Source organism: Xenopus laevis, chromosome 6S (assembly GCF_017654675.1).
Source record: "Xenopus laevis strain J_2021 chromosome 6S, Xenopus_laevis_v10.1, whole genome shotgun sequence".
NCBI lineage: Eukaryota > Metazoa > Chordata > Amphibia > Anura > Pipidae > Xenopus > Xenopus laevis.
This window is the reverse complement of record NC_054382.1, coordinates 76586648-76609751: the sequence shown is the minus strand read 5'-3', so window position 1 is coordinate 76609751 and position 23104 is coordinate 76586648. Positions and strand designations below refer to the sequence as shown.

The 23104-nt window shown below is 39.3% G+C and overlaps 1 protein-coding gene across 1 annotated transcript; it reads right to left on the bottom strand.

Moving 5' to 3' along the window:
• Window positions 1-8670: 8670 nt before the first annotated feature.
• Window positions 8671-16672, bottom strand: LOC108719711 (N-acetyllactosaminide beta-1,6-N-acetylglucosaminyl-transferase). The gene is given in 4 exon segments (XM_041567732.1): window positions 8671-9333; window positions 12331-12420; window positions 15412-15667; window positions 15669-16672. Coding segments are annotated over 4 exon segments (1197 nt in total). The 5' UTR covers window positions 16323-16672; the 3' UTR covers window positions 8671-9136.
• Window positions 16673-23104: the final 6432 nt, after the last annotated feature.

The following is a 23104-nucleotide window of genomic DNA, read 5'->3' as shown; positions in this document are numbered from 1 at the left end:
CTTTTTGGTCTGCCTAGCCAAATTATCGTTACATCAATAAGGAACGTAACATCACAACGCAATGCATTGTGGGTTATGTAGTTCCTGCATGCTGTCTGTAAGCTGTGGAGAAGTTGCTACAATTTGTAACATCAGTGTTTAGTCCCTCCTTGCCTGCCAGGATTTCAAATGATGCAGAAAGAGAAGAACTGTTAAACAGCTGAATTTCAGCATAGAAAATGGCATTTATTCATACTTTCTGAAGAAACGGGTAACTATGATGTGTATATAGGTGTTATGTGGGCCTCTTTATCAAATTTTGGTTTGAAAGCCGGCGTTCCCCTTTAATTAAAGACAATTAATAAAAAGAAATTAAATAAGCTGAGCTCAGTTACTACTACTACTACTAAGGGGCCTATTCATCATGCTGTGAAAAATTACTTGAACAATTGCTTAAAAATGGCCGCAGTAAAAAAACGCCATACAAAAGGTGATTTTTTTGTTTTTACATTTTCAAAATACTGCTGGTTTTTACACTGGAATACTATGCCAAAAAACTCTTATGCCACACATTTACACACAGCATGATTAATATATACTTGGAGATGACTGGTGATTAGAAGGTAATGTGTGGTGTTTTATTTCAACATATTTTCACACAGCATACTACACAGGCCCTTAAAAGTATCAAGAAAATGCCTGATAGGCCTCTCAGGAGAATAGGAGAATAGGATACCTCCTAGTACCTCCCAATGTTTTATTTTGTGGATCCAGGAAGGAAAAATGTCAAGTTGACGTTTCTACTTCCCAGTAACTTTTGGAGGCACATTTATCAAAGGTCAACTTGTGAATTCATGTTTTTTTAAACTCCCCTAAACTCCCTTAAATTCGAAATTTGACCAATCGAAATATATTAATAAAATCGATTTTTCTCAGCTGGGACTAATTGAATCGATCCAAAAACTTGAATCGAACTTGATTCGAATTAGAAAAACTTGAATGTCAGGAAGGCTGCGAACATCACCAAATTGATCCCTGGACCTCTCTCATTGACTTATACAGCAATTCGGCAGTTTTAAGGTGGTGAATAGTCGAGTTTGAGTTCTTTAAGGGCTAGATAAATCTCTAAAACTGTAATTGAATTTGGAGAGTTTGAGCGTTTTAACCCCCCCAAAAAAATTTAAGAATTCAAATTAGAATTTTCACTTCGACCCTTAATAAATCTGCCCAAATCTGAGTCAAAAATCCATCTTTTAGACTGGAAATTTCACAAACTATTTTCGAAACATCACAATATACTGTAGGAGAAAATGATTAATACTGATGCCTTAGGTAACCCAAAGTTTCCCAATCTAGCCCTGCACAGAAACTGCATACATCATTCCAGGACACAGTGCAAGGGGCAGCCAGTGCAAGAGATTTCCAGCCAATTCACTGATATAGCAATTATGCATTCCCCTGGTTTCTTAATGTAGTACAACCTTCATCTGTTTACTGTGCAGTGCTGCATGAAGTTACCCACTGAGTGTCTCTAGCGACACTTGCTGGCTACAGCCTGTAAACACAAGTAATATTGGTAGGAATATTTTCTATGGCCACATTAAGCTGCGGGTCATCTGTTTTCAGAAAATACATAGGAGATAAACTTAATCGCAGATAGACTATATTTATACCTGCAACTGGCCTTTGTATTAAAATCATGGTTTTATATTTCACTATAGCCAAGATGATATGCATGGTCTAGTTATTCAGAAGCTGTGCACAAATAAAAATAAATATATGCCTCTTCTTCTTCATTTCTTCTCAGGACCACATATCTGTATAGGCACCTAAGGTCACTTAAGTGCACAAGCCCAAGGTTGGGGAGTGCTCTCAGGTGCATCTATAGGGAAAAAAATGCTTTAAAGGGGTTGTTCACCTTCCAAACACTTTTTTTCAGTTCAGTTGTTTTCAGATTGTTCCTGAGAAATAAAGATTTTTTCAATTACTTTCCATTATTTATTTTTTTACTGTTTTTCCAAAATCTAAGTTTAATGTTGAATCAGTGGCATAACTAGATGTTACTGGGCCCCACAGCAAATTAATTTTAGGGCCCCAACATATCCAGAGGTTGTTCTATTTTATCAATTTTTTTTAAATTGTATATGAACTAGAGCATCATGGGGCCCCTATACCTCCTGGGCCCCCCTGCAACCGCAGGGTCTGCTTCCTCTATAGTTACGCCCCTGTGTTGAATGTTCCTGCCTGGTGTTTGAGTCTGACAGCTCAGTAATTCAGGTGCAGATTCTAAACTGTTATAATTTTGCAACATTTAGTTGATACATTTTTCAGCAGCATCTCTGGGGTATTAGCAACTATTGTATCAATTCTAACAGCTGTCTGTAATGAAACCCAGAGATTCTGCTCAGCAGGGACAATGATAATAAATGTATCAACTAAATGTATCAATTTAGAACAGTTTGGGGGGGTATGTGACCCCCTCCTGCCATGGCTGCTTTAGAAGGTAAAAAAATGACACTTCAATATTAGAAAAACGGTCACAAATAGAAACTATAAAGTAACTGGAAAAAGTATTTATATCTGGTGATCTATCTGAAAACAACTAGTTGTTTGAAGGTGAACCACCCCTTTAAGAAAAAGAATTCTCTCCATCTCACTCTCCATATTTAGTTGTGGCTAAATATGGAGTGTAGCTGAGGGTGGGGGTTACTGGGACACGTACAAAAACTGTCTTTTACATCTCCTTATAGGGACGGGCCGAGGGCCAGTGCTTAGGGCAGTACAGACATAGGGGCAAATTCACTAAAGGGAGAATTGTCGCCTGCAAAGGCTTTGCTACACTTCGCGCCACTTCGTTAGGAGCAAATTTGTTACCACTATGCTAATTCACTAAAATGATCTCCCCGCAGATTGGATTTCTGGCTAATTTTCTGCCCCATAATGTTTGATAAAATTTTATTAAATTTTCATCAGTTTATAAGAATGTTGATATGAGATCTAGACTCCAAAACAACTCTTTCATTAAAAGTCCCAAGAAAGACAATTGAAGAAATTATCTAATGAACTACCCCCAGTGGATGAATTAAAAAAAACTGAAACAAGTTGAAAATTTTGCCTTTACAGGATCTGTCCCACCCCACCCCCCAAAGAAATTCTATAGAACTAAAAAAAGACACTCATTTATGACTGATAGGTGTAACAATAGATGCAAAACAGGGTGAAGAACATAATGTTCTCATCTATACTAGATCGGTGCATTCTCAAGATTAATGGAGCCCTGTACTTAACATTTGCCTAGACCAGACCAGAGCCTAGACTCTTAACAAACTTATATGTACCACTTGTTCCTTCTTTTTCTGAGTCCATATTTTGGTGTTTCCTCTTCCTCACTGTTTGTTTTTAGTGTGTTCTTTTGATTTATTCTGTGGTAGATCAGACTTGTCACATGATAAAAGGCAGGGAAAGAATTTATACATTTGTTAACAATTTTACTTCCTCTGTAACTGACAGTTGCTTTCCTATTACAGTTCAACTCATGTCATATATGTAATAAAATGTAAAACATAGGACAAACAATGTGTTGGCCAGACAAGTAGATCATTGAAAGAAAGAGTTTTCAATTTCTCAAACCAAAAAGCCTTGAACCTAACTATCCCCAAATGAAATGTACTGATATCATGAACAACTTTGCCTTTAAATTAGCCCCTTTGCACATCCACACACACACACACAAATAAAACTCTAATACCTAGGCTAAAAAACATAACCACAAAAGATGTTTGGGTTATGAAACATTCTAGGCTAGCCAACGCAAAACTAACAGCACAGAAGAATCAAGGAGACCAAAGCCTCCCACATTGGGAGAACTACCTGAAGGCCACAATGTTAAAGAGCTGGAGAACCAATTGCTGATTAGTGATTCATTTATTCAAAACCAGAGTCTATTCTTTATATTGTGAAAGTCACTAGGTCTGGCGGTGCCTAACTCTGAAGTTAAACCAAACTAAACAACGAAAGGACTACATCATCCAATAATTCATATCTTTAATGTTAAAGAGCTGCCTAGTCTGGGTTTTCTGTAGATTAGATAAATTCTGGGTGTGAATTGAACAGGAATCAGCGACTTCCCTGCAGGGCTGGAACTAGTAGTAGGCAGAAGAGGCAAGTGCTTAGGACGCAATGATAGGGGGGCACTAGGCATGTAACTCTTCCATTGACTACCTCTAGTCTGGGCCCTTGTCCACCATCACCTGCTTGTCGTTGACCTCCCCCATACTAAACCTGCATTGTCCTGGCACTGTATCCCTGCTCTGAGCCATCCAGTGGCTACCAGTGAAAGATCAACCTTCTGAAATAGGAGTGAACAAAATTGTTGAACACTCTACAAATATGGGATCAGTGACAAGTTGGAAAATAGAATCATGACCTTTCTTTAATAGCACCCTCCTTAGGCAACCCCAATTCCCTCCAGAACTAAAGCTAGACTATATATAAATATATAAAGATTAGTTATATATTATATTTATCTCAAATTCCCCATGTTTGTATTATGTGTTGTTCCTTTCAGTATACGTGATTCGTTTTTGGTGAACACAGGTCCCATATAGTCCTGAAAAGAAACCCCCCACTAATAAAAACCCCTACCCAGCTAAACCTCATAATAATTCAGCTCAATTTAAACAAAGTAATTTGTAAAATCTGCATGCAATTTGTCCTCACCCACACACTCCTTTTTCAGCTAATTATCACAATGGCCAGGACCAAAAAGAGAAAAGTAGAATATGTATGAATGATGAGGACATGGTGGGCTGGCAAAGACACTGGACCTGAGATTTCCCTATACAGTTGAAAACAGCTGAAAACCACAGGGAATTGGTGAACTAGAAAGAATAAGTCTGACTGAATTGCCAGGAGCAGTGAGGCAAAATATAAGAAAGGGGATTGGTGGACTAAACGGAAGATAATGGTGAGGGGGAAGTATTAGGAAAATGGAAAGGGAATAGTACAGATCATGGAATTGAAGAAAATGGGACAGCAGAAAAGAAGGGAATGCAATAGAAGGAATGAAGGGAGGGGGATGAGAAGGGGTGAGCAACAAAAACAGTTGGGTGTTGAGAACAGAATGGGAAGGCAGAAATATCCAAAAGAACCAATTATTTGAATGTCTATGAAGGTTTTCATTTATCCAGGTCATGGTATATCTATACTTCTATATGTAGAAGTAAATCTGGAACAACTGGACTTGCTGAGTAATCTTTGAAGACGTTTCACTACTCACCTGAGCAGCTTCTTCAGCTCAACTGATTGGTAAGGGTCTTATCCCCATTGGTTGGCAAAACAGTGCATCGCATTCAGAATACCAAAGAGTTGGGTGTCTCATCTTTTGGCCTAGAAAGATCTGGCGGTAGCTCAAGCAGCCAAGCATGACCATGAGAAGGACTGAACCTAGATAGGAATAGGGAAAGTTGAAGTTGCATGCTGAGAATCACCTCAGAGGTGGTTCTGGTTCTGGGTGGGGTAGAAATCCCTGGGCCTCTCCCCACCCCTATCACAGGCCCCACCCCAGACCAGTCTACCCCCACACCAGAGTAAAAAAAAAACACACAGACATGGGCGCTAAAACGTGAGTGCTAAAAACCCATGGTGGCCAGGGTCCCCCCTTCAAGTTCAAAAAACAATTGGTGGTTGGGGCCCCCATAAAAGTTAAAAAACAACAACATCATTGGTCATCAGGGCCAACTGACAAGTTAAAAAAGAAACAGTCGTGGTCAGGGGCCCCATAGAAGATTAAAAAAAATATTGGTGGTTAGGGGCCCCATTAGAAGATTAGAAAAATTGATGGCCAGAGGTTTAATAAAACAACAACAAAAAAAGGTATTCAGAGTGACTTTTGGTGTCCGATCTTCTACTCTGCGATGACAGCTTCTTTGGCGGCCTTGACTCCTTGTGGCTTTGGCTCTTCGGCAGCTTTACTGACATCCTGCTTTAGCTGAAAGGGGCCCCGGCTAATCCACGAAATGCAGCACAGCTGGGCCCTGATTGAGGCCCAGAATTAGAAAGGGCAATTCTGGGCCCTGATGCAGAGGTAGTGATTGGGGTTAGTATCCCAGGTGAATGTGCATCATAAAGAGTTTGAATGTTAACTCTGTATATAACTCGAAGTCGGGCCACCTGTAATTAGCTTGCTCTTGTCACCCCCTGTGTGGACCTGAATTTAATAAATTCTGGCTAGTTCATTCAACTAATGTAGCCCTGTAACATCCTGCACCTGGACCCTGATACCCCCCCCCCCTCATGACGGACTCGTGCACCTTGCTCTATGCATGTACTTGCACAAAAAATGCCTGGCCCTTCTGCCTGGGATTTACCTCATTTGTGGCTCCTGCAGGACCCGAGTGCACCCCTGCACCCATGGTAGTTAGGCCACTGTGGTTCATCTCATTGTAGTGTTAGATGTCTGTGTAACACTGTAAAGGCCATTACAACTCGTATTACCCTATGACAATTCTACCAGATTATGGGTAGCAACTTTACAGGCAGGTATGGGCAGAAGGAATAAACCTTTAGTTAGACATTTCCCTTGGAAGTGGATTTTGTTTAGTACCCAACAGTCTATCATAGGAGGTCACCATGCTTGCACAAAGTTTCTTAATCTGTTTTTTAGAGGAATAAAATTAGTTGCTTGTGGAAAAGGTTCAGCATTACTAAAAGTTGTGTACTTTCTTGTTGATTTTCTTTGGGTCTGCTAGACAAGTGTATATTTGATGCTTGCTGCACGTTTGAAGGAGCATATGAATAGTGTCAATATATGCATAGGTATCATCTGTAATTACCATCAGCCTGGTTCTGTCTGTAATTTCAGCTACAACTTCCTTGCATCAAGGGAATTAAGTGCTAATGGTAATTAATGCAATAACGGCAGTAAAATACAGCAGCGCACTCCGGAAAGATCACTAAGTTCAATGTTTAAGTTTAAAAAACAACCATCTTTATTAACACATCAGATAAAACAGCCTCTAAGGTCTGACACATTTTATGACTATGCGCTTCCTCAGGGACCTCAACATACACTACTATACACAAGATTTATACCCCAAACCAATCCTTTAAAATTACCATACTAATTAGACCATACACATTATACATATTCATTAGAACATACAAATTAAAAAACATTTAAATTAATCAAACCAGATGTGTAAACACAATTCATTTAATATTAGTAAAAATCATTTCTTTGTATGGATCAAATACACTACAGTTTTTATAATACTATCAGAAACTATTTCATGCTATAAATCCTTCCAAATAGCAATTTGATACCATTGTAAATACAGTACATAGTTATAAAAAATAACGTTGTTGCATATTAAGTTAATTTATTATAGTGATCTTCCAATGCTTAAATAAACATTATCATTAACAAACACTGAGTTTAATCCATGGGGTTGTTCATAATTTAATGATCCATCTAACCTCTGCATGCAAACCTCCTCTTTGGCCTAAATTACTCTTTCTATGCCCTGTGCTTTTAACATCCCTATATTACCATAATTGCACTCCCTAAAGTGTCTAGACACCTTTATAGTTTGACTTCCAGATTTTGTTGAATTCAGTTACTCCCTTATTCTTTCCTTCAAAGCTTGCAGCAGTTCATGCAGGTAAGTAGATACACCATTGATTTTGTTTTGCAATTTAAATAATTTTTTATTTTGTATACCTCATATGTTACACTGCACTCAAAAGAATCTGATACCTGTACCACCAAGCAAATGACACATCTTACCGATCCATACCAATGGCAAGATTTTTTAGCCATGTCACAGGTTTGATTTCTTAATAAACAGACTTGGGGGCCAAAATCGACCCTAATATAGGGGCCTTCCTCTCCACAGCACGAAACCCACAATCAAATATCTCCTTAAAGTCCCTATCCACATGTAATACTGGAAGATATTTATTGATTATACACCCAATTTTGTCAAACTGCACATTATAGCTCATACTGAATGTCAATGGCCATGATACACCTAAATTCTCAGCCTTATTAGTTCTATCACCATTGATAAGGTTTGTTCTATCCATAAACAAAGCTGATTTAAATGTATTCATTAACACATCCATGTTATATCCTTTCTCCAAAAATTTGTCCTGCAATTTGCAGGCCTCCTTAACAAACTCCTCATTTGAGCTACAATTCCTGCCCCAAACTTTCTCAAGCTTTCTCCTAATATGCCTACCAAAGGCAGGTCAATATTGGACCAAACTATCTGATTGCAACGATGGGAATGGGTGCCAATGGGAAGAATACACCATCAATAAAGGTGGCCATACACGGGCAGATTAAAGCTGCCAATATCGGTCTTTTAGACCAATTCGGCAGTTTATCTGCCCATGTGTGGGGTTGTCCAACAGGTCTCCCTGATCAATATCTGGTCAAAAATCGATTTGGCATGTTTGATTTTTCCTGTGATCTTGGACCGCATTGTATAGTCGATGCAATCCTACAACCCGTTTGCGCCCATTTCCTTCGTATAATCTGATTGTTTGGCCCTAGGGCCGAACGTTCGGATTAATCAGATATTGCCCTGCTGTTGGTGGACATATCGGGGAATGATCAGTTCACAGCAACGTTTCAGGCCTCAAATGGCCTTTTATCAAGCTTGATAAAAGGCCATTTGAGGCCTGAAACGTTGCTGTGATGCCCAGAAGTCTGCAATAAAGGCATTTTTATCTTACAAAGACTGAGTGGTGCTGTTCAATTACAATTTCTTCAATATTGACCAGTGATAAGTGGCCACTGGGGAACCTGCACCATAACTGAAAAGAAAGAAAGTTGTAAGAAGTCGTGCTGACTGTAAGAAGTCGTGCTGACTGTCTCCGAATGTTGTTACACTGTGTAACTGTTATATTTATCAATGGTAAAGGTGGCCATAGAAGCACAGATAATATCATATAAAACAAATTTTTGTACGATATTCGGTGTGTGTATGGTGGGAAACGAGTTAACCGATATCGGTAGATATCAGATATCAGTCGGCACGTCGATCTGGCTGGACAAAAAAATTTGATCTGGTGCCTTTGAAGGCTCCCGCACATTGCCCATTGTTAGTGCTGAATCATCAGATACAGGTAGAATTGTATTGTTTCTTATTTGTTAAAAAGTCCAGTTCGGCTGCAAAGATATTTCTGCATGATTCAAGGCCCTTTTTCGTAATCTCAGCTCTAAACATTCAATTGTAGGAGGGTACGATGCCAACTCAAATTTATTGGCAAACATGAATGATGATTTCAGATTCAGAAGCCACTGTAAGTCCCCGGTTCCATAAATGCAAACTCCTCTAACATAATGACCTGGTTAAAAAAGAAAAAAGAAAAAATAGAATGAAAGTTATTGTATTACTGGTTAGATTACTTGCTTTTGTGTGGATAGGAAGTGTACAGTTTCTCTCCTGACCAAGAAAGTAACACTAGTAAAATGTAATGGCATAGTGTAATTTATTTAAGGGTTTTAGCAGAACAAAGAACTGCTATACATTGTTCATAAAACACACTCTAGAGACTCACTCACATACTATGAGCAAACATGGAATCATAGTCAATGTCTTACTGTATATTGACACTGTTGCTCATCCACAGCTTAGCCAGATGTTAATAGGCTACATATTTAGCATAAAAGGCTAATGCCACACATGATTGATTCCCAACCTGCGGACAGGCCGAGGATAAGCCCCTTCGCTGGCATCAGCCTTTCCCTGTGCCTGCACCAGGTGGATTTGGTATGATTACAATGGCTCCGGGTGCAGGCATAGGCATAGGGCATACTTGTGTGTTTACACTCAAATCCATGACATGTGCCTGCACTTGGGCTACTGCAATGGATCTGGGTGCAGGCAATGATGTGTTTAGTTTGTGTTTAATTATAACAGCTCACATGGTCTTTTGTTCTACACAATTTAATGCCCAGATACACTGCCCTTCAGTCACATTTGCATTTAGGTTTTGTGTCTCCCACAAACTGTAGTCCAGTGCCAAAAGCCTGTTCAGATCAGTAAGGCCCCTGCAGATAATAGTCATCAGACAAAAACAAAAAATTTGGCATAGTGGTTTTTGTACTTTCTTTATATGTTGCTGTGCTTTTATTGAATAAGAATAAAGTATAACAAATAAAGTGTGTGTAATAGGGACAATAACGCCACTCTATTCCGACAACAGAAAAAAGGAACAGACTATATCAGGTTTAACCAAAGCTTTATGAAACAGTAGTATTATTCTTTTTTTATTGTTCAAGCAGCAATCTAAATTCTTGAGAAATCCTAAATATTCTTTAGTGATTTTGTATTCTAACAAAGCATGAAAAGCACAAGAAACAGGGGCGTAACTATAGAGGAAGCAGACCCTGTGGCTGCAGGGGGGGCCCAGGAGGTATAGGGGCCCCATGAGGCTCTAGTTCATATACAATTTCAATAAATATTGATAAAACAGGACAACCTCTGGATATGTTGGGGGCCCTAAAATTAATTTGCTGTGGGGCCCAGTAACATATATATTTATGCCACTGAAAACAAATCATTGTAATAATGAACAGGCAACTGACATTAACACAAAGACATGCCCCCGATCCAGTGGCACTTCTGCCAAGAGACAAGGGGGCAAATTCACTAAAGCATGAAGCGACTAATGCTAGCTCAAATTCGCCAGCGTGACGTCATTTCGTTACTTCGTCGATTTACTAACGGCCTGGCGTAAATTCGCTAGTTAGTGGTTAAGTGGACCTACGCTAGCGCTACTTTGCATCCTTACGACAGACGAAGTTGCGCTATGTCGAAGGGACGTAACTTCGCTGATTCACTAACTTGCGCATATTACTGAACATTACCTCTTGCGCCAGACTTGCCTTCACCGCCTCAGGCAAGGTGCAATAGAGTAGATAGGGATTGCTTCAAAAAAAGTTGACATTTTTTTTTTTTCCAAAAACGCGGCTGGTTTTCACACTGCACCTCCTTTGCAAAAAAAATGAATAGTCCTTATGGAAAATGACAGTCCTAGTACTTTCATTGTTATTATGGATAAAAGTACTGCATATGAATTTTTCATACTCTTCATCTGTCTTGATATGATATTCCTCGACTTTAAATGAGAATGTAGGATAGGGTAGCACAAAGGATAATATTTCTCAATGGGTGGAAATAGAGTTTGCTAGAGAAATGTGTTAAGAAAGATATAATTATACAATGTTGTTCAATACTTGCTGCTTTTCCTATGGCAAGTGAATAAGCATTAATGGGCATGCTTTATCACCTCTTATCGCTCCTACAGTCTGAGGTACATGATGGTGGAATGGTTAGTACTGCTGCCTTGTAGCAGTAGGTTTGATCCCAGGTAAGTTTTTATCTGCAAGAATTGCATATATTCCCTAGGCTTGCATGGGTTTCCTCTAGGTTTGTTGGCTTCCTCTCACACACCAAAAATATACACGCAGGTCTATATGTTCTAATCCAAAAAATTACCAGTCCACTTTGAAGCCCCCTGTATCATGAGCTGCTCTATATCTCACAGCCTAACAGGCTAAAGCTCTGGCAAGCGACAGGTTTTGTTTATACAGAGGGCTTCTTGGTGGTATTTTGTTTTGATTGTACCCGTACAACAGAAAGTAGAATGTGACTTTAGTTTAATTTTCAGATGTTGCCCTGTTTAGTGCTAGAAATAACAAAAAAGTGCATGTTTCTTAAAACAACAGGAAAAAGGTATGTCCTCAGAATCGCTATACATTGAACTAATGTTGAAAAGGGGGGGGGGGGTGTTATAGAGCCTCTTTAAAAATAGAACCCTACTATTGCTGGCCTACAGCTCCCAGCATGCTATAAACATTGATAGTATGTCAAAGAATGCTGGAGTTTGTAGTCAAGCAACATGTGAATGTGGTTGAACAACAGTGTTTATGGCCTGTATGGTGTGATGCCATAAAATAATACCATAGGTACCGCCATGTAGTAAGTACAATTCCACAGGCGTTTTTGTTATGTATTGCTTCCTTTTGTATTGTGTTTATAAAAAAATATTTTCTAGACAGAAAATGGAGACAGTCTCCAGGTGTGCAAAGGTTTGGGTGGGGTGGGGGTTGCACCTTGATTATTACAATAGTTTAAAGTTGGAATGGTAATGTTACATTCAATTCAGACCTAAACAAGCACAGAGTTAAATAAATGTACTACATTTTAGAAAGGCAATCAGACTATAATATTACTGAACTGAATTCACTGCATATTGCTATGTCCAAGGTATCATGCATCCTTCTATATTGTTTTCCTTCCAGAAGAAAAATGCTTCAAACGAATGCGTGCATATTACCGTGGCAACCATCATGAGTCTTGTCATCGCTCCATTTTATTGCTTTAAGGTCACCTTCCCATTTTGCATCTGGCACAGAACCTGGAAAATCTTTTGGATAAAGAAAGATTATATATAAAGAATGTTAATAATAAAATAATGCAGATACTGTTTAGTGTCATGCTCCAAGTTGCTCTTTTTATAATCATATTGATTACAGGTATGGGACCTGTTATCCAGAATGCTCGGGACCTGGGGTTTTCCGGATAATGGATCTTTCCATAATTTGGATCTTCATACCCTAAGTCTACTAGAAAATGTAAACATTAAATAAACCTAATAGTCTGGTTTTGCTTCCAGTAATCATATCTTAGTTTGGATCAAGTACAAGGTACTGTTTAATTATTACAGAGAAAAAGGCAATCATTTTTAAAAATTTTGGATTATTTGGATAAAATGGAGTCTATGGGAGAGTCTAATTCAGAGTTTTCTGGATAACGGGTTTCAGGATAATGGATCCTATACCTTTACATATAATATTAAATTAGTATTAATATGAAATTCTCTATGTGAGATACAAGAATTTCTTGTCAAATATTTTCTGTTAACTTTTTAAACTAATTCATAGCTTTCTTGCTCTGAATAACATTACAGAACTCTGGTCTACTTTGTTATGAGGTCCAACGCCTCTTTTACAAACAAAAGTTACTATTTATTGTTATATCTTTTTATCTTTGCTAAGTTATATAAGTGCCCACTGCTCTTGAAAGCCATATAACCTTTATGTAGCTGCTCTCAGACAGAACGCCTATACATTTGTGGCCCTCCCTTTTAGCTCAGCCTTGGCAAGGTGGAGGAAGGATAAAAGGTTGCTGTAAAACTTGATGAAAGGACAGGATGCGAGTGCTTCATAACTACATAAACAATTTATTTAAGCATTGTACTTCCTGAGAACATATAATACTTCTTGCACAATCACATCATAGATCGAGTTCATGTCGCTTCACACTGGAGTATTACTCACATATGGGTACTTGCTCTCAGTCTTCATGGATGGCCCAAGGGATAATACACACTTGAGTTTATAATATACTGTTACCCTGCACTAATAAAACTACCAATGAGCCGTGCCTGTTCCACCGCCCTCGATGGGATCTCACTATCCCCACCTATCCTCAGCAACCCGACGCTCCCCGTTGACGCCAGGGGTACTTCGCCAATGAGCCGAGTTGAGGCTATCGCCTCAGGCGGCAGCGCCCCACTAGGTACCAGGGGCAGCAAAAATGCTGCTCCTGGTACTTTAAGAGCGAATTTCCGGGGGAGGGGGGGGCAGCAGCAACTGCTGCTGCCTCAGGCGGCGGAGGGGCCAGGATCGCCCCTGGTTGGCGCCCCCTTGCTATTCCAGACAGGATTTTACACAGTGGCCACAGTCTCAAAGCCCTCTCTTTAGGGCAAAGTCACTAAGATTCGTATTTGCGCCAGGCGTAACTTCGCCGCACTTCGCCAGGCGTAGTTTCGCCAGCGCTTCGCAAATTCACTAAAATCCGAAGTTGCGCTCAGGGGTAGCGTAAGGTTGCGAAGTTGCGCTAGCGTTGCTTCGCTAAGTAAAGTGAAGTTACGCTAGCGAAGGCTAATTTGCATACGGCGCCAAATTCAAATTTCAATGGAGGAATACGTATCAGCACTACAAATGGCTAGAAAAGCTTCAAAACATCAAATAAAAATTTTATTTTGCCCTACACATGTGCCCACTGTCTAGGTAAGTTGCCATGAGTCAGGAAATGTAGGGGGGAAGGAGGGGAGCCCCAAAAAATGTTTCGATCTTTTTCAGCCTATCACCCATAATGTAGAAAACACGCCAGCGTTTTTTGGGACTTAGAAAAAATTTTGACTTTTTTTGAAGCAATCCCTATCTACTCTATTGCGCTTCGCCTGGTCTGAGGTGGCGAAGGAAGTTTAGCGTAAAAGGTAGCGTTCAGTACACTGCGCGCATTAGTGAATTTGTGTAGTTACGTCGCTAGCGAAACTTCACCAGGCGTAAGGGTGCGAAGTAACACCAGCGAAACTACGCCAGCGTTCGTTAGTGAATTTGCGCAGTAACGAAAATGCCAAACGCTAGCGAAGTAACGCTAGCGTTCGGCGCTTCGGCGCTTAGTGAATTTGCCCCTATAAGCCTACTACTTACTTCAGGGCTGGGCTCTTCATTCCTCCAGCAGGTGTACTTCACTGGACCACGCCCACCTACGAACTGTCACTCCCGTGGTAGTTTACCCATATTTATACTATTTCCCTTACCTTTAGCTCCCTCTAGTGGCTGGGGAGAATATTACACTTTACTTAACACTAGTATATAACCCTTATATAACTAGTGAGAACCTACTGGCCAAACCCTGTAAATACACTTTTAACGCTATAATTTTCAACATTAAAAAAATCATACATACACATAACAAACATTCTTACAGTTACGCCATCATTCACTGCACTTTTTGCATAACACCAGTTTTTATCCACCTTACATGTGGATAATAGTTTATGCACTGGCCCCAGAGAGCTGGGAAAAAGTTTGCACAATGCGCTGTACAGATTCTAAAATTGTGTCCATCCAATGAGATTCACAAATATCCTTGCGCCCTGTAACTTTTCCTGAATCAGGGATGGGGGTGTCAGCGCCCAGCAAGGGGTGTCAGCGGGCTCAACAAGAGCCCGGGGACCACCAGTTTTTTCCCCAGTGTCCCGTCTACCTAGTCTAACCCTGATTGTGCAAATTGCACTTTGATTTGTATGTGAAAGCTTGCCTTGCTTTTAAATCCAATACTGATGTATCTCCAATAAATATTTCATCATGCTTTAACCCTTGATAATAGGTTGAAATATGCTGGAAGCTGGAGTTCAGCAATATTTAAGTGGGCCCCTTAGTACACTTTCCCCCATAGGAAGATATAATAAATGTTCTGGAAATAACTTGCAATCTTAATTGGAAATACTGCTCTTTTTTTTATCCATTTGTATATGAATTGCAAATACTGCTACTACATAAATAACATTTGTTTTTCCCTGCCAATCTTACTAATTCTCTAATATTTTAACTTGCACAAATACCTGGAATTCTGTTCAGTGTCACCCAGTAATGCTCATCTGGGCTGTAAGTGTCCTTGGACCACAGCAACAAATCAGTAGCTCTCTGATCTTCTAGAATAAACCGTGTAAATTCCCTTGTGAGTGCAACATAGGCAGAGCCAAAGTAAATTGTGATATTTTGAGGAGGTGGGGGCTTTAAAACTTTTGTCCTTATTACACGTGAATTGACTATATCCTCCCGATGAACATATTTGGTCCTTGGTATTGCATGGGCAGTTTGGTAATACCCCAGGGGTTATATTTTTCCCTTTAAATGATTTAATATGATGTATTATTTCCTTGTTTGTCTTCAAAGGGAAATCTTGCCCACACAAATTGATAACATATTTCCACTGCACATCCAATGCCATAAGATCTTTCATACAATTCAGATCAGCCTGGAGTCTGGATATTCCACCATACACCACTGGTTCCATTCGTGTAGCAAGAAACGCGTTGGGGAAACATTGCACTAAACTGGCCACAGCCTGCATGAAATCAGCAGTCGCCTTCTCATCAACATGGATACAGTATACATTTTGGGGCATGTAGACAGCTCTGAACAGTCTCTCGAAAGTATTAAATTCCTTGTGTACCGTCAGTACATAGGCTAACGGAAAGGCAGCCTCTTCTTCTGAGAGTGGTGCTGTAATGTATTTATTTCTTATTATATAGTCCTTGCAATTGCTGCTGTTAGAGTATATTTTAGCTAAATTATTCCAAAAGAAATATTTTTTTTTTCTGGCCAATGCCTCACAGGTTTCTTCTAATAAAGATATCTGCTGGGAAAATATCGGTGCTTTTTTAACCTGAGATAGGCTGAGAAAGCTGTTCAGCAATATAACCATTCCCAGTCCAAGAAAGATGAAAAGGAGCCGTTTCATACAAATCATTCTGTCACAGAAATTATCTCTTAGTAGTGTGCCAGTTACAGTTATTTCTATTTCTGTACTCACCCAAAGGAACTCTTCTCCTAGGCAAATCACAGTCTCCTCCCGTATTACACTTGGTTCCGTTTATTGATATTGCAAAACAAATCCTAGAAGACTTCCCAACACAGGTATGGAGAAAAAGAATTGCTTTGAGAATGTCACTGGTACTTAGGAGTCTTCACAAAGATTGTGATCGAGAATATATATATATCCTTTTTCTTTTCAAGTGTTGAAATGAGAAATGTTTTTCCAGCGTGTCTACACCTTTATAAATGTATGTTCACAGTGTCACCTGTTGTGTTTTGTTTGTATAGATTAGCTTTCTGTGTTTGTTCAATTTTTTATCAGTAAGGAACTCCCATGACGGTGCATTACCAGCTGTGAGCTTTCAAATGAAATTGAGAGTTCATTATCTTTGACATTAACTCTGTCTCATACTGCTGAACAGGAAACAACGGAATCTGCATTCCAGAGGAACAAAGGAAAATCACTTTTACAATTGAATCTTTCACAATGAACGCCTCTTTTCAAGCGAAATCATTGTGTAAAAAAACATCTAAAGAATCCATACAGAATGTGGTGGACAATAGGATTGTTTGTGACATACAAACGCAGTTTCCACCTAATTTTGCAGAATATCTACTGAAGGCCCATTCACATATTTTGCGCTAGGAGATATCACTGTTTTGGACAATATGTGGGCCGATGTGTTATGTTGCCTGTAGGCAGATAGCACTGTGTCCATCTTTCCACAGTTTAATGGAAAAAGGAAAAATTTAGCAATATTCAGTGAATAGAATTTTTGCTCTTGCGGGGTGGGAACCTTTTATCTCCTAACAATAATCATTATCACCTCATACTTCAGTCTTCCTTTATTCTGCCCTTTCTTCTGCTATCTTCCATTTCTCATGGAAGAGAGCCCCAACTCCTATTTATTTTCAGTTTCTCCTCCTCTTTTACTGAGTTCAACAGCACAACAGCTTGGCAACACAAAATGTGACAAAAAATTGTCTTCTATGAGAATCTATCATGTAATGATGACTGGAAAAACTGCTATGGAGAACAAAGGGGTACAGCTGAAAGAATTGTCCTGCCTTTGTTGCATTATCTTGACTTCCTGGGGTGACTTTTGCTGCGTTTTAAATGATGAAAATGCTGAAATCCTACTTATCTGTATCCAATGATGTCAGTGGGAATTGAATAAAGGCACCAACACAGCTTTAACGTGCCATATTGTTACATATTGTATTTAATTTTGTTGAAATCATATTTAGATTGGCTAAGGAGGAGAGCACCATTCATGTAATTAACTTTGTTCCTGTTTATTGAAATGTAAAGGGGTAGTTCAACTCAGGGTCGGACTGGGGGGCCCGGGGCCCACAGGGGACTACTGTCCAGGGCCTCCTCCGACCTCCCCGCCCCCTACCGTGATGCGCCGAGCGCGCTCGGTGCGCCTGCTTGAAAGGCGTCGATCAGCGCTTGCTTAAAAGGTGCCACTCGGCACTCCTGCATGAATGGTGCTGTGCGCATGCGCAGATGTCGCTGCACAGCACCTAAAGAAAACGTTTTTTCTTTGAACAAAAGGTCGGGAGAGGGGTCTGCTGTGGGAAAACATGTTTTTTCCAAATGTATAAGTTAACATCATTAAGCGAATGTTGAGCAAATCTGAAAATTTGAGAAAATTTGTGAAATGGTGAAAAACTTGCGAAACACATTAAAGTCTATGGGCGACATTTTTGTTGTGGTGCCACAAGGAAGGGGGGTGGCATATGTATTTAAGAAGACTTACATTTTCACATATTCATGATGAGTGAGCACCAACTGTTTAGTTTTTTATTGTGACCATTAATATAGATATAGCCTTAAAAGTTCTTGTTCTTACATGGGTGTGGTTTCAAGTGGGTGTGGTTTAAAAACAGGTGGTTAACACTGGCTTCTACCACGTAGAGACAAGAAAAGTTCTGTCCCTCAGTACCACAGAATTTGGACAGCAAAATAAATTGGTGCTGACTGTAGGGATTTCACCCATTACTCATATGTGAAAGAAGTTTATTATGCCATATTTAGACATAAGTTAATATGTCTGCATGGAGCACGGAAGACAGAGTAGCAGGGAAGGAGAAACTTAGCATGACAACAAATTTTGTAATATACTACATACAGCCGGCACCACTCCTACAGTTTGTCTGAGTTGTGAACAGATGAACATGTGTGAATAATGCATGGTAGTGATATTTCCCCTTGTGTGGCCCCCACATGAAAGTCTGCCTGCTATGATTGCTTACCTTGTGTAAGCTTTAAAAGGTATCAGCACTGAGATTAACTGGCTCCTGCTTTGTTTACATCTCAAATTCAGATTGTAATGTCCTATGCTCCCTGTGTGTGCCATACTCTGCCTGCCCCATGCACCCTGTGTGTGTGTCATACTCTTTCTGTGTGTGCCATGCTCTGCCTTCCCTATGCTCACTGTATGAGCCACACTCTAGCTGTCCCATGCTCCCTGTGTGTGTCATACTCTGCCCTATGCTGACATGTGTTGATGATGCAGCAATCAAGGCCCTTTATAAGATGGTGCATTGGAACTTCCTGTTGCTTGATCACCTGACCTCCTGACCCCTGTCCAGCCTCTGATTCCTGTGATTTCTGGTTCCTGTGTCCCCTGCCTGGTTTCTGCATCCTCAACCTGTTTCCTTGCTTGGACTTTGGTTTTCAGTCTGTTTTGATTATTACCTTATTTTCCTTATTAAATCTATTATTTTCTCCTTGCCATGGCTTCTGCTAATTATCCAGCCATTCAATGATGTTTCCAGGGTTACTCCGCATATAGGCACCTGCCTGCTGGTCGATCACCAGGGACCAGACCTGGCACCTTTACTTATTTTAACTGATACACAACAGATACACAAAGCAGTCACGGCAGCTAGAGAGATAATGGGAACACAAGAGGGGCCGAAAGAAATCTAAGTGTATAAATTGCAAATAGGTTTCAATTCTCAAGCAAATTTCCGGACCAATGCTGTCCCCCACCTGTTCAGGAAACTTATGGCTAAAGGTCTTGTTTCCTTTGTTCTAATATTTAAACAGCCAATGAAAAAAATGTTAGAGAAAAGCTCACAAGTACACTGATATGTATAATTATATTATAGTGTATGTGTTTATTTTTTCAGAAATACTGTAAATGGGAGTTTATTGATGGAAGGCTTATTTCTCCTTCTATTATATACTAGAACTAGATGATCCTTTTGCACAGCCCTTGAGAGTTGGGGATATTGGATTTCAAGCAGTCCTTATGTTGCTAAAACACAATTTCTTGCATGCTTTAAAGCATGTCCCTATCTGCTCTGCAGGGAAACAATCGTACTTTACTTTCGAAAGGAAGGAAAGCACTGTGCAGGGTTATTTTATGTTTTGTTTGCATAACCTGGTTAGCCTTAACTAATCTCTTTATGGAACAACCCCGGCACCTTCCTTCCCTGCCCTATACTGACTCATTTTCAGTAAAGAAAGTAAAAATGGGATTTTAATAATGTCTTTACATTCCCTTTAACGAACAAGGAAGATGCTATTCAACGGAGGTGCCAGTTTGTTAGGGAAACCCCCCCCCCCCAATGAATATAATTAATGACACTGGGCCAGTTCTCCTGTTCTGTAAAAAACACTAGTTTAGGGACAGATTTATCAAGGGTCGAATTGAAAATTCAAAGTAAAAAAATTCCAGTAACTAGGTAATAGTCCAAATTCGAATCAAATTTGAAAAGAAAATTTGAATATCGAAATTTATCATGTGCTGTCTCTTCGACTTTGACCATTCACCATCTATAACCTTACGAATTGCTGTTTTAGCCTATGGGGGACCTCCTTTGAGTCAATTGGTGGATTTTGAAAAATCTCAGTTTTTTTTTTTTAAATACTTTGAATCGAATTCGAATGAATATGATGTTACTTCAATACGAATACAGTCTATTCACCCGCAGAAATTTTTTTAAATTTTTTAAATACATTTCGGTTGGTCTTTTTTTATTCAAATTTCAAAGTTATGGGAGTTCAAAAAAACTCCCATTACTTCGAAATTCGACCCTTGATAAATCTGCTCCTTAGTGTAGCTTCTATGTGAGCACCACATTGCGATCCTTGTTCAATCCTCCAGATGGTCAATGGCCGGGCTGCGCACCTAATATTGTAAAGCATTATGTACTGCGCATAGGCTGGTCCTAAATCATTGAAAGTAATCCCTGAAAGAAGGAACAAAGATGATAGCATAGTGCTCATTGGCAAATACTCATTGCAAGTGCATTTTTTAGTGAACAGAAGCACAGTCCTGCTAACAAATCACTTAGTGAAAGACACTTTTGTCGTTCATTGAAAACTGTAAGTACAGTTCCCTTTCACAAACAGAGAAATAACTGATATAAAAAGACATAACAGTTTATTCTGGAAAATCTTTTTTGTACCCTACACTAATTTTAGTGAACATAATGTTTGCTTTTATAGCTATGTAACTTTTTCTGAACAATAATATCTGTAGAAACTGAGGGGCACATTTACTAAGCTCTAGTGAATGATTAGAATAAAAAAAACCTTCGAATTTCGAAGGTTTTTTTGGCTACTTTGACCATCGAATTGGCTACTTCGACCTTCGACTACGACTTTGAATCGAACAATTCGAACTAAAAAACATTCGACTATTCGACCATTCGATAGTCAAAGTACTGTCTCTTTAAAAAAAACTTTGACCACCTACTTCGCCACCTAAAACCTACCGAGGTACAATGTTAGTCTATGGGGAAGGTCCTCATAGGCTTTCTAGGCAATTTCTGATCGAAGAAAAAAAGTTTGATCGATGGAATAAATCTTCGAATCGTTCAATTCGAAGGATTTAATCTTTCGATCGAACAATTTTTCCTACGATCGTTCGAACAAACGAATTGCGGTAAATCCTTCGAATTCGAAGGATTTTACTTCGACGGCCTAATAAACCCTCGATTTTCGACCAATAGTAAATGTGCCCCTCTGAACTTTATCTTCCTTCAAAAACAAATATTCTGTCTGGAAAATAATTCAGTCTATCTTTTACTTAAATGTCAATTCATTCCATGTATGAATAGTTTTGAACAATTAAGATATTCAATCTAGAGTGTTTTAGCTGATGTCTGTTTTGCTGCAGAAATTATACATCTGATGTTTGTATGCATTTTTTCGCTCCTGTATATCTTATATACAACAATATACTGTATCCTCTGGGGATTACATTGTTCTGGTTCATTTTAGAATTATGTTATATACAGTGGTTCTGAACCTTTTTGCCTTGAGGCATTCCCACCACATGTGCATGTATGACCCAGTCTGTCCACATTCTCTGGAGAAGAAGTGCTTCTAGGACTAGATATTACTTATGAAGAGCCAACTAAGACCTTTTCTGTCTCTAAAAAGCAGGACATGTTAAAGACTTCTTTAAAACCTGTTTGCAGTTAAAGATCCATTTAGCTTTCCAACTAATCTAGAAAATATTCTTATCAATCCTTACTTAGTATTAAATCAATGCCCTTTAGTCTTAAAGGAGAACTAAAGTCACAATCACTGGGGGTGCCAAATATTAGCCCCCATGATGGAAATACCTTACCTGATACCCTGAGCAGGTGCTCCTGTTAGCGGGAAAACTGCACGGGTATAGGGTATTTATGCACAAGTTCTTCAGTGTGATCTTTCTTCCACTTAGAGCAACTGGACTGGCTGAGTAAACATGAAAGACGTTTCACTACTCATCCAAGCAGCTTCTTCAGTTCTACCGACTGGTATGGGAAATCCCTGGCATATAAACTCTTCCACTAATCCAAACACAATGGCCCATTGTAACTTTTCAGAGAGGTGACAGTTGAAACTCACAGTGGTGTGAATGCTCAGTCACAAATATGGAGCGCTCACCTCCCAAAGTAGTCCACCGTTGTTGTGTCAGGTGCTGAACCAGAAGATCCTATCCTGTCCTAGGGTCACATTTATACATCGAAAAAATCACCAGCAGCACACTGTTAGATTTGCAAGAAAGTGTTCAAGTGCAAAATTTATTTAGCCAATAGCATACAAAAAAGGCAACGTTTCGGGCCACCCAGGCCCTTTATCAAGCCCCCTGTTACACCATCAACAATCCTTTTAAAGTGAGGGAAAGGGGCGTATATACAAGCCACACCCCCTTCCTGTGAACATCCAATCACAATATTTCAATTATTTATACATCTGTAACACATCCTTCCCATGTGATTCTAAAATATTACCATTTTAAAATTATTTTTAAAAAATTACAGCAAAAAGGTTTTTTATCAAAAATGAACAAAAAGTTCAAAAATTTATAAAAAATTGTCCAAATTGAATCCCCATGAATAGATTCACAATAAAGTCCATTGGTTATTCCAAAAGAAGTCCCTTAGTGCTCCAAACTCCTTGTGATTTGGGAAAATAGTAAAAATGGTTAAAATACAGATAACATTGTATACTAGTATAACATACATGAGACGCCCATATGACAAACATTGCATATCATAATCAGCAGTTTCCTGATACGTTTTAAGATATGCCAAATGTTTTGTTGGCACTCAGGATGTTCTATGTAGATCCCCAATACTTTTAATACCCTAAAAAATAAATGCTGCAGCAAGGTGTTTGGAGCACTAAGGGACTTCTTCTGGAATAACCAATGGACTTAATTGTGAATCTATTCACTGGGATTCAATTTGGACAATATTTTATAA